This window comes from Lepeophtheirus salmonis, chromosome Z (genome assembly GCF_016086655.4).
Source record: "Lepeophtheirus salmonis chromosome Z, UVic_Lsal_1.4, whole genome shotgun sequence".
NCBI lineage: Eukaryota > Metazoa > Arthropoda > Copepoda > Siphonostomatoida > Caligidae > Lepeophtheirus > Lepeophtheirus salmonis.
The window spans coordinates 3,644,727-3,658,375 of record NC_092584.1 but is presented as its reverse complement, the minus strand read 5'-3'; the positions used below and the strand labels follow the sequence as shown (position 1 = coordinate 3,658,375).

The 13,649-nt window shown below is 32.4% G+C and overlaps 1 protein-coding gene across 6 annotated transcripts in view; it reads right to left on the bottom strand.

The window, feature by feature from the left end:
* LOC121130123 (uncharacterized protein CG43867) overlaps positions 1 to 13,649 on the bottom strand; it is a 396,776-nt gene that overhangs the window by 302,806 nt on the left and 80,321 nt on the right. For all 6 annotated transcript variants that reach the window (XM_071893641.1, XM_071893640.1, XM_071893642.1 and 3 more), the window contains exon 2: positions 11,473 to 12,201. In XM_071893641.1, the coding sequence (XP_071749742.1) occupies positions 11,473 to 11,889 (417 nt within the window). In that variant the 5' untranslated portion in view covers positions 11,890 to 12,201. The remainder of the gene's footprint in view (positions 1 to 11,472; positions 12,202 to 13,649) is intronic.

Here is a 13,649-nt window from a genome sequence, read left to right as displayed (position 1 = left end):
AAAAAATTAATTTTTTAGAAAAATAAAAATTTAATTTAAAATATTCGAAATTAAATTTTCCCGTAAAAAGAAATAATACTTAATTTGGGGAGGGGTTACATACCTTTCAGCCCACCACTTGCAGAGGCCGCTGGTAGTACCCGGGATTGCTTTGGGTTGTTGTGCGTCGATGAATAGAAAATAACTCCCCAAAAAGTATTTTTCATTATTCTCCCTTTTTAAGGAGGAAACTTCAGACAGCTATGTGTAATACCTAATACTCGATACTTCTCAATAATGATAACAGCTTGATAAAAAAAAATAGAAACATTATTCCGGTTTTTTACTTTTTTTTTTCTTTTGTAATATCTGTACAAGCTCGAGTTTATTTTTATTATTGTTATTTCTTAGATCAAAAATAAACACTTAAAATGACTTAAGGAGGCATACATAGATACAGACAGAATTTGCTTTTATTTTAGTATATGTACAGGGCAGATTTTAGATAGGCCACTGTACATTTGCTCAGGATCTTACTTTCTTGATCTTTTTTTATCGTTATTCTTTAAATGTTGAGGAGGGAACATACAAGTCTAAAGGTACACGACGAGTGTGTGGGCTCATGGAGAGTAGTTATTCTTTAAACGTTGAGGAGGGAACATACAAGTCTAAAGGTACACAACGAGTTTGTGGACTTAAAGAGAGTAACGCTTAGGATTTGTTGGAGAATTTAAAGAGAATAACAGAGTAGAATTGAAGACTTGCATCTGAAGGATTATGTCCGTCCTTCACATAGAGTTCACATAGGTTATGACTCCTACTTACAACAGATTTAATCAATCTAGTAATTTTTGAATAAACTGAATAGCAATTATGATTATAGATGAAATTTATGCGATAATTCAAGAGGGAGACCTGATAATTTTTTGATAGTTGTTCCTAAAGATATGTTATTTTTAATTGGCCATAGCTGTGATCATTATTTTTTATTTTCATGTTATTTATAAATAACCACCAGGGTTTAAGTAAGAACAAAGTCAAAGGATTGCTGTGGAGGCTAAGCCTCTCCTCCAACTAATGGTCATTTGAGTCCCCTTTGAAATGAAAATACCAATTGGTTTGTTGAAGAATTCTTTCATATAAAACTAGATGTATTGATGTACGTGATAAAGTTCAAGCAATATATGAGGCCCATCAACTCAAAAACATGCAATAAATGTTTTACTTAAAATTGAGGGATTTGTACTCTTCAAACAATTATCGTCCATTTCTATTCAGAAGAATTAATCTGATTGGTCCTTGGGTGTGTCGCAATTACAATTTATATAGCATAATAAAGAAAGGGAAAAAAATTTTTATAATTGTCCCATAAATATGTTCTATGAAATATTGGGCTGTATTTTATAAGATTTGTTTACTTTCTTGATTCTGTTCAATATTGTTTTAATGTTAACGCACCACATATGCACCAAATAAGAAAAAGACAAAAAGTAATTATGCAGATTTGTTCTGTAAGTCTCTGTTGGCTTCGGAGTAGAATTGAGGATATATATCGAAGTCATTCCTTTCTATATGTATATATCTTCCTCTCACGACTATTTGCAGCTGATCTTATAAAATGTCATGATAGTTAAGCTGCTCTTAAAATGGTAAAGACTTCCATATTCATTTTCAGTTTAATTTATTTGTACATAGCGATAGGATATCTTTGATGCATCTCTGCGTATAGTTAAATAAAACATCAACGAGTTAGGTCACAACTTCATGATGCATCATCGTCAAATACAAAAACATAACATGTATTCATTTATATTTTAGGGACACATAATTGGGTCAAATAGCATGATATTAAATCAATTTAGTGTAGAGGAAGAAAAAATAAGTTTCTAACTCAATTAACCAAGAAAAGAAATGGACAATTTATGTATTTTTTAGACTCTTGACATATAACGAAGTGCCTCTAGATACTCGAATTATGTATAAATATATTTGTGTACATATGAGGAAATACTACGTGGAAAACATTTGTAAGGATGGATGATACAAAAACACTTGTGGGAAATGTTGATATGGTTGATATGGCCTGTATGAAAACATGAGGATTATACTGGAACGTGAACAATACTGGACCATCTCTTTAACTGTATTTTAAAGAGGAGTAGAGAATTTCAATCATTAAGTTAGGCACACTAATAAAATTTAAGATGTTCTTCTTATCTTTCAAGGAGTATATTGTGACTCCTTAGACATTGTCAAATAGTTCATACCGGGTGGTCCTTAAATTCTGCTCACTTTGAATTTTAACTGTGACTCCTTAGACATTGTCAAATAGTTCATACCGGTTGGTCATTAAATTCTGCTCACATAATAGCAAGATATAATTTATTAATTGATAATAAATTTCAACATAATTAATAGATTTGTGTCTGAGTTCCTTTGATCATTAATGATGGCTTCCAGGCTGTTGGAGAAGGTCAGGCACCCGCTGCGGATATAGTCCTCAGTCAGGGTGTCCCACTGCTGGCTTGAGAGCCTCGGCGTTTGGATGACAGACACTGCTGGCCTTCTTCTCTACATGCCCACAAAAGCTGTAGTCCGAGGGGGTTGGAATCAGGGCTGAAGGGCGCCCAAAAGGGTTGAAAAATAGTTGAAATAACTACAAAAACTCATTCAATAAGAGTTTTGCAACGGAGAAGATGGGTTTCTATCATTGGGTTTGTCAAAAGTGGCCTCTTTACCCTCACAAGGTTATTTTAAGTCCCTTTTTTGATAGCTCTCTGGACTCACTCATGTGAAGCCTCGAGATCAATTGCATGGGCCGTCATGGACTTGAGGGGATTGTCCTGTGCTGTTTTCTATAACTCCTCAAGGTTTAGTTTGTCTTTTTTGACAGAACCCTCCTTCATCTCCATCGTTTTAGACTTGCTGACGGTGGTTCTTGGACGCCCAACTGCTTGGAGTGCACGAATGTAAATTCGTTGATCACTTTCAAGTATCAATTTCTCGACTTCTATGTAAGCTAGAGAGCTTATGTTTGGTTTGTAATTAATTTTTGATGCTATATTTTATCGAAATATGAATTAATTTCAATCACTCAACCTTCATTAATTATTGAATTAGTAAGTGTTCAGATGGCAATGGATCACCCTGTATTCTTAAGCAAACAAAGAATCTTTACTTAATCCTCACTGTTTGCCTCCTTAGTTAAACTCAATAGATTTTAGAATCACAAAAATGTAATTTTTTTCACATGTAGATGATAGGTTTTACAAACGGAGGGCAGATCTCACTTCTGGGTAAAGATGGAAATAAATTATATTAATAAAATCGTTTTGAATATTAAATGTATACTTAATTATACATCATTGTTCAATTCCTTCATTTTAGTCTCAAGATCCGGTATAGACTACAATATGATTACAATGAGATCATTTAATAAGAAATTTCATTTTCTATACAAGGTATAATATGTAATGAATTTTATAAATATATTTATTTTTTTGCAAAAATCCTAAGACTTTAAGCTTATGCAAATTGAATCCTCTAAATATTCAATAAATATACGAAAGAGAGAGAAAAAAATATACATAATACATATATTGCAGTCTAAGGGTATAATATTTTGTAGAGGCTTATTACTCACAAATTTATGTACTTCCTAAGGGGCTTTAGGTATGATGAGCACTTCTTTATTTACATGTGTAAATATATTGTCCATTTTACAAAAAGAAGCTAAATTACCGGGCCGTGCAGAATTATTTACCGATTTTTGTTCAGAACATATTGCGGACAATAATGACATTTCGAATGACTTGAGAAACAATTTATTCATACATTTTTAGAATAATAAAATAGTTTGTGCTCAAATTTAATCAATGTAGCCACCATTTAACTCAATGACACTGATAAGGCGACGTTTGAAGCTGCCACAGACTTGCTGGATGTAATCGGCGTCCATGGAAGCCCAGGCCTTGTTGACAGCAGCCTTTAAGGCATTTATGTTCTTGTGTCGTTTTTTGCAGGCTTTGGTCTCCACGTGCGCCTAGATGGAGAAGTCTAGTGGGTTCAGATCTGGGCTCTGAGGGGGCCAGTAGTCCTTGGGCCAAAAGTTAATGTTGTCCTTGAGCCACTCCTGAGCTTTCTTGGAAGCGTGGGAGGGTGCTTCATCTTGTTGAAAACCCCAAGAAGTGTTGCCGACTATGGATTTGATCCACGGAAGGACCTTGAACGCCAGAATCTTCACATAATCCTCCGCTGTTAATCTGTAGCCAGTGGGGAACCATACCGGCTTCATGGCCTTCCCGTTGGAGGCCACGAGACCCAACATCATCACCGAAGCAGGGTGCTTTGTTGTTGCCACATAGCGGTGCTTATCTTGCACATCTCCAAAGCTCACAAGACGGTCATTTTGCCTGTTGAAAACAGGATCGACCGTAAAAGTTTTCTCATCTGAAAAAATGATGATGCGTCCAGATGAGCTTTTGATATCATTCAAGATTTTCTTGGCACACTCAAGTCTGACTTCTCGCTGACGTTCACTTAGCAGAGGGGGTTCAGTACGTCTCAGGGACTTTCCTCCAGCCCTTTTCAATGCCCTTGAAACAGTTGATCTCGACGTTCCCATCTTTTGGCCGTGTCGGCAATGGACCTGTTGGGAGTCCTCTTAAACACTACCTTTACTTGCCTGGTTGAGACAGTGGCTTCCTGCCAGCCCCAGGGGAATGCTTGAGATCACCTCCAGCCTCCAAGCGCTTGGAAACGTTTTAAATTGTCTTCAACGAGGCCCCAACCTGTTCCTTAATGTTGTTATGATGCACTCCCACTCAGAGAAGGGCTGCAATTTCGATCCTCTTTGTTTCCTGATTGGACATGGTCTCACGTGTGGAAGTTGTTAGGCTCTCACAGGAAGGATATTTGTTTATTTTAACAGTAAAAATACGAAACAATCAGATTGGTTGCCACACAACCTCTTAAAAAGTATATTTACATTATCGGTAAATAATTTTGCAAGGCCCGGTAGATCACTTAATATTATGCTCTCATGTACATTCGTTAGTGATGGGGGTTATGTAAGAGGGCGAAGAGAAGGCAGGAGCGAGATATATGGTATTACTTATTTGTTTTTATCCCATGTTCCCAACTGCAGAAGTTTTGGAGCAACAACAACAAAGAAAAGGCGATCTTGATTTTTCTTCAAGATTGTTTTTATGTTGACTTACCACATATCGAAAAAATAACTCCCTGTCTAATTTTCTGTCACACCAAATTTCAAATCCAAATTATAATTATTTATTAAACTAACAAACATCTATGAGACAATTCATATGTCCAATTTTACGTTTGAATAAATATAAAGAAGGAATAGAAACATTTCATTTCGAACTGGGTCTTAACAATTTAAGAAATTAACACACTTTCAAATTGAGCTTTACTTAAATAAAATATTATTATTTTCGACTATTCATGATTATTTATTAATGAATTTGATGACTTTTTTATGTAGATATTTCTGGAATGTATTTGACGTTCTAGAAATAAAAGTAGATCTTATTTATTTGCAGAATTTATACTCGTTTTGCTCATTTTATGCAAAATCTTTTTGTGAAGTTTAAAAAAAATATATGACTGGGCTTACTAGGGACGAAGATGGATAATGAACGAGGAATATCAGTATCGATTAGTGTTGTTTCATATATTGGTCCAATAGACCATAGATTAGTTAACATCTGGATAAATGATTCACTTTTAAAATCTACAAACCTCCCTATTATAAACATGACTACCTTGATTCAACGAATTATTTTATTTTATCGTTCGGGTCAAACATGAATTACTGAATGTAAAGTCATCTATAGACAAAAAGCTTCATCAAGAGATGCTCTTCTTCAATACAAACCAAATATGAGGAACTACAAAGTACAAAGGAACTGACAATATAATAACTATGTCATGGATACTCTCTCAAAAAATGTCTTCCTTCCACGAAATGTAACTCTTTCTCTCATGAATTAGAAATAGGTGAAATATACAATTTTCTTATACTTCTTGGGGTATGTTTTGAATACAAAAAACATAGTCCAAGAAAAAAAATTAATATAATTTCAAAAATGTTAAAATTAACACAATATTAAAATGTATATATATAGAACTAATGATTTTTTAAAATTTAAGTTTGAAGTGTATTTATTACCAATTTAGAATCCTACCAACAATTTCATTTCATAAAACACAATTTTTAATATTATTCTACTAATAAATAAGTTATATACGATTTCCTAGACAGAATTATATAAAGATTTTTGAAACTGAAAGGATTGAAACAATCCTGAAAATGGTCAACTCCGGTATTTCCTATACTTAAATGCATGAATATTTATCTCTAAACACACCCGATAATTCATGCAGATCATACTTCTTTTTTTTTTAATAATAGATACTATTTTCTGAAGTGTTACTCCTGGGCAACGTCATGAGAGAAAAGGTTAATGAGAGGGTCCTTTCTTCATACTCACTAACAAAGATATGGGATTAGAAGTTATATCTGAAAGGAATAAGAGGGTTGGTCAGAAGAGTTTCTTACCTCAACGTAAAGATGGCAGCATTCGTAAATAAATCTAGATGCTGGCTAGATGGGACTAGCTTCTATTTACAAATGCTGCCATATTCATGTTGAGGTCGGAAACTTTTCAGACAACCCTGGTAGAAAGAAATTGAATAATACTTGATAATTGCTTGTGGAGAAGTCCTTCAAGTTTCAACCCAAAGAAATGAAAATGTCCGACAAAATCGATAAACTTTCGACACCTCAATGATGGATTACTTAAATCACAAATGAGGGTTTTCAATGGACGATTTTTTTAAATTCATTCTAATGGAAAAATTATTTATTTTTTATTTGCATGCTTCTATTAATGAGGTTAACGGGAGGGTTTGTGTTTATTTCCTTCATATCTTAGATAAGGGATTCTCAACATTTATTAGTGATGTATCACTTGTAAAATATTTATTTACTCAAAGTACCCCTTTACCATACAAAGCATTTTTAGCTCAGTAACAGGGGGCGGACCCACAGGATTTTATTTTGGAGGGGGGCTTGGTTTTTGGAATTTTTTTGAAAAGAAATCCTTAGTTATTCACAAAAAAATTCATCAAAATTCCATATATATTTTCAAAATATCAAATTTTTTGATGAAAAATTTACAAATCCAAAGCTATTCACAGAAAATTAAACTAAATTTCAAATATTAAATTTACCAGTAAAAAAAAAAAAAAAAAATTAGGAAGTCCCTCCGAGCCAACCGCATCAGACGCCCCTGAGTTATCTAACGCTTGTAAAATAAGCTTTCAAAATCTCAAGTACCCCTGGTAGTGTCGTGTCGGTCCTTACTTATTCGGTCCAGTCCAGTCTTCGGACCGGTCCTATCGATCTCAATGACATGTCAGTCATTGAGATCAGTCCTTAACTGTCGGTCCTTAATTTTTTTCATACAAATATCGATGGTGTATTACGTCAAATAAGATATATTAAATATGTATTAAGAGTATTGCACATATTTTGCAAAAAAATATTATATTTTTCATGGTAATACAATATAATACGAACATAGTATATTGTTACTTAGTTATATAATTTATTTTATTATATAAAGATATAATTAAAAAGAAGAAAAATACACTCATTGACGTACCGAGGGATCGATTTTACCTTCTATACGGACTGACAAGTGGGACTGAAGTGGTCCGCGGTCCTAAATAAGGACCAACACAATACTACAACCTGGAGTGTCTCCAAGTACCCCAAAGGATACGCTTACTCCCATTTGAAAAACCACTGTCTTAGATGATAGAAGTTAATCTTATTTAACATTATGACAATTAAGCTCTTTTCCTTCCAAATGTTCTTCAAATTGTCCCTGTTAATTTTAGGTTGGTTTGTTTTTAGCAAACTGCAGATCATATTATTTTGAACTATGCAAGAAAATCAGCAAAAATTAAAAAATAATGATAACAGCTTTGGAAAATAAAAATAAAAAACCTTTTCAAGTTACGAATACAAAAAAATTATGATATTTTTTTTCGTCAATCATGATAATTGTCAATTCCTCTTGTTTTCCCCCATGAAATGAGTAGACACGAAGGGAATTTCAGGACAAAATTGTCATTTTATTATCTGTTTGTTACTAAATTATTACCATCAATATTGAAAATCAAATGATTTTGAAAGAAAGTGCCCCTCAATAAATATATAAATAATTATAGCTGATTCATCATAATCAGGGAGTAATTTCTTAAAAATATAATGGGCATATATTTAATATTTATTATATAGACTGTTTAATGTGTCATAAATCAGTACAGACGCTAAATACTTTAATAGATATTACATACTTTGAAATACTAAACTTTTAAAATAATAAATTGCAGTCTCATAGTCAAAAACAACATCAAAGTAGGACCATAAAAATTACTCAAGCATTAAAATTTTGATTTATACTTGCTGATGTTATTATCCCATTTCATGTTGACAATTGTTGGTAGTAGGTATGAGTCTGTTTGATTGATGATTACAAGTGAAATAACAAGAGACTCTATTATGTAAAAGTATGTAATAGTAAAGGTTTCTCCGTCTAAAATGCAAAAAATTTTGAGAATAACAAAAACTGTTATATTTCAAAAATATCATCAAATTTGGAAGATTTAATTCATAAATACAATCATCCGCCACCTTATTTACATTCTCAATCTATATAGCCACACTTGACTTAATGACCAGTTCCATCCTGGTGCGGAAATATGCAAAGCAATTCTGAACAAAACTCGGCTCTCGGGAGGGAAGATTGAAAACAAAGCGCTATTTCAAGAATCTGAGTAATTGACCATCAACCATCTATGTTCTTACATTAAAAATAAACAAAATGTAATATGTACGTAACAGACAATCATTCGAAGAAAAAGAATAAATGGGGGAGAACAGGAACGGTTCATAAGGTCCTTTTTTATAGTCCATTAAAATAGGAAGAGTCATAAAATGTACATAACAATACGATAGAGATGAAAATAAACGTGGAGGAATGATCTGAAGAAGAATATGACACTGTCATGGGTGACTACGACATTCAAATTGTAGTTGTTATAAATGGTGGACAGTATTTAGGCCTTAAACTATTTGCCTCAGAACATATTGCCTCGAAATATTTTGCTTTAGAACATATGGCCTGAAAGCTATTTTTTCACAAGGATATATTGCCTTAAAATTTTAATAAATGAGGCTTTTACGTCTTTATTGCTTATTTTTGGTTGAAATTGAGGTTCCCCTTGAACTTTATTATCAAAATATGTATTGCTATAAAACGCATTAAATAGTTTTTGTCTGATAGAACTATGCTTTTTTCCTCATACTATGGATGTTCATCAATCCATGAGTCTGTTCTAAAATGAACAATCCATCATGTAGTGATTAGCACTTCTTCCATGAGAATCGTTGTCCTATTTGTTTATTTTTATTATTATACAAAATTTATTAGCTATTTTGTCTCTGGTTCGAACTCATTACATAGTGAGATTACAACAATAATATGTTTGTGTTGAAATTTCGGGGCATAGTTATATCATTAATTATTTATATTTTAAGGGAAAATATATCTAAGGTAACATGTTCTTAAAGACAAAATAGTTTAAGACGAAAGTACCTAACGCCGTAATAAATGGATATATGAAAAACTATATTTGCCGTATCCTCATTGTATTTAACATTTGATTATATTTTCCTTTATGGAACTCTTCAGTATTTATAGAAGTATGGGATGATTGATTCTATACAAGATCTAAAGAGAATGATGCATAATGAATTAGTGGTGTGTCAGTCCTTATGTATTCGGTACATTCCAGTCTCAAGACAGGTCCTATCAGTCACTGGGGCCGGTTTCCTTCGGACTGTCATTAATTGAATTGATTAAATAAAGAAGAAATAAAAGTTGAGTGATCCTATCAAGGACCGAACTTTAAAAAGTTTTAGGACTGAACTGTACGGGATTGCAATCTTGAGTCCTAAATTTAGGGCCGACAAAGCACTATAAATAACAATATTTTCCATTATTTTGGCCAAATAATCATGAATAATAATTTAGGTAATTTACTTTGCTCAGAGTAATCACTCAATGTATTTTATCCATGTTTAGTGCCGAAAAAAGTCAGCATTGTTGATGTTGCCCATTTTGGGAGGTCTAAACAACCAATTTTTATATCAAAAGAAAACACTTTTTTTATTAATGTTAAGGAAATTAGTATAATATTGGATCTGTTTAAATGGAACCAACATATAAAATGATTTAAACAATATTGTCCATCACAAATGTATTCTTTTATTGCTAGTTTAATTATACATCTGAGTATTAAATCTATTAAAAATATCTTATTAGATCGTTATAGAATCTTATTTCCGCGTTGTAAGTAAAAATGAACTATTATAACGGAAATAATCAGATATTTTTCTCTAATTATCCTACTTTTTTCGTAAATAATCAATCAAAAAAAAATTATTAGTAGAAATTTAGACATTTCATAGGGATTTTTAATAAATATTATTTTGATTCAATTCAAATATCACCGTCTATTAGTGGCATTCATTGTAAATACAAAGTCCTTTATTATTCATAAAGGCATTTGATGGAGTTTAATCGAGGTTTATTCGTCTATTTCATGTAGTAAATATATCAACTATTACCCCCAAAGATGGCATCTCCTTCATTATTAATTGTCAAGTATTCTTCCAAATGTTGAATATTAACTGATTATGAGGTGTAAAGGTGGTATTGATTAAAATTGGAACATTGTGCGGGTCAGATTCTAATGCAATTCTTAGAAAAACTACTCACTCGTATAATCTATAAATTGATTCTATCAATAGCAGTCATAAGTGACCCCTCAAAATCCAAGCAAACAAGAATGATTTTTCTCAAAATTAACTGTGGATTACATTTGTATTCTTTGACAAATTATCGTAGATTTCTAAAAGCAAGGATTATTCATCTTAACCCTTTGAGTGTGGCGCAAATTTAACTCCAAGTACTCACAATTAAAGAATGATAAATTATAAGATTTTATGGTTATAAGGGTATATATCGGGGGCAATAGAAGTATACTAAATACAATATACCTAGGCTTTAAACTTTAGCTAAAAAAATTATGTATATTATCATATCCCAGTAATTTGAATATAAAGCCTATAATTCACTCAAATATGTGTATGAAATATGGGACTGTACATATGTATATACGATGTTAAAAATTATATTGGATTTTTCTCCCTTGTCTTCATTTTTATTGCAGATTCTTGTTCTACTCACGCACCACATATGAAAAGTCTGTTGTCTTAAAATGTGAGTGAGTCTGAATTAAAGTAACTCCGGATAATGGTATTAAAAAAAAACTGCTTCATCAATTGTTTTCAATCTCCCGTACCTATAAAATAATAAATCATAAGTTCCTTCCTACCTTATCTCGAAGTAATTCCCGAATCATATGCGCCTGATCCCGAAAGTTTTGAAGAGAGGTCTCCAAGTCCAAACATCGCAACTTCCATTCCCCCTCATTTGAGGGTGTTTTACAGTTGCTCGTTGTTCTGTTGTTGGATGACTCTAAGAATAGAGGGAGGCTTGTGCCTGAGGACTCTGTTTGCGAACTCGTAGACATTCGATGCGAGTCCCGGGGTGTCAAATCGAAATAAAAAGAGTCTGAGCTGATAAGAGCCGCATTTTCTTCTGCCACGTAATTCTCAGCGAGGGCTTCAAGTTGAGAAGATAGTTCAAAAAGTCCGGAAAATCGAGGATCAGAGGAGAGGAGTCCTACTCCTTTTGGGGATCCGGGATTGGAGGAGGAGCCCTCTTGTTCACTTATTTGATCACTACTCATTGTATATATAAAATTATATTAATATTTGACAACACTATAGTAGTCAAGGTCTCATAATTAATATTTCCTCAAGAAACTGAGGCATTTGCAACTGTGAAACTAAAAAGGATTACTGCTGATCAAACTTGTCAAGACGGATTTATTTTTTTCCTTTACTCCCCTTCCTCTTAATTGTATGTTCGTTATATTATTTCTCGTTTGTAATTTTTTCTCCGACTTCTTCTGACGTTTATTTTTTCATTCTTGGATGGATTCCAATGAACGAAGGATATGCGATATTATAAAGTCTCTTGAAATCCGTCCGTCTCTTACCTGAAAAAAGAAATACATTAGCATAGATCATTTATAGTCATGAAAATCCTGTGTATTTTGGGCATGTAAAATAAAGAAACTGAAAATCCATATGGTCACCCTGACAATTAGTAGAATGTTTTAGCGGAGAGCCGCTTAACTGTCATGACGTTTCGTTAGAGCAGCTCATAGAGATAGAATACTTGAAGGTATGATGTGAAAAAGTATATGGATACGACAAAATATTTGACAAATACATTGGAATTGTAAATGTTAGGCATGTTTAAGACATAGAGGGCGCTTCAAACACCTATATATTTTTTAATGTTTATTGTAATAATAATGATTTAATACCATAATTATATAAATTTAGAGATGTCAATAGGTTAATTAAGTATTTTGGAAGATAATATTTGATAAAGTATATGAATATTTAATTCCAATTTTTAAATTTAAAAATAATTTAATTTATTCTTTCAAAATATTGATATTGGACTTTGAAGATTATTATAACTCTAATTCAATTCAAGAATCAATAATCATTGGTTTTATGATTCGGACTTTGGTCCCTTGAATCCTCTCACTTTAACGTTTTCTCAAATGATTTATAATTTGTACGCTTTTAGTAAAATATGAGATCAATACAACATACTTAGTCCATATCTACTATTTTTATAAGACTTAAAACCCAAATTAATTATCCTTTATAAGGATTTAAAAAAGTCTCAAAGATCCTCTAGATCTTTAATACAAATACTTAGATTGTTGAACAACCTAAATAATAAATTAGTTCTAATACCTATCTATAAAAATACTTAAGGGGAAAAGCCTATATTTTACTTGTTAAAACATTTACCACTCTCCTTCTTAATTACATTACCAGCTTTTTGAATAGTTTTCTGCTCTGGGTCACAATTTTAATTATTCATCTGAGAATTCTTCCCATATTATAAGGATTTGGTTCAAGTTCCTGTTATGGAGGTACAGTTATAGGTCACAAAACTCGGCATGTTCAACCTGGGACTATATATGCGTACAATTGAGCTCTAAACTATTCGTATCCTGACAAAAATGCAAGAAAACATAATTAAATGGTCATGTGTGTTCTACAAACTCATTTTGAATATGTATCTCTAGTCAATCAACAACTACTCTTAACTGAAAAAACATAAAATAATAATTTATTCATTTTTTGTATTAAATTAACAAAATATCATTTTTGGCGTTTCATAAGTATTGATACCCAAATAGCAAAAGGACTTAATACTTTGGTACATGGCCTCTGGCTTTCTTCAAATATTGAATACGCTTAGGATAAGTCCTTACCAAATTGAGGCAAACACACGGAGGATCGATTTTGGCTCAATCTTCTTGACAGAATCTCCAAAGGTCATCGAGATTTGTTGGATGTCTTTCCCACACTGCTTTTTTCAATGTAGTCTATAGATTCTCAATAGAGTTAAGGTCAG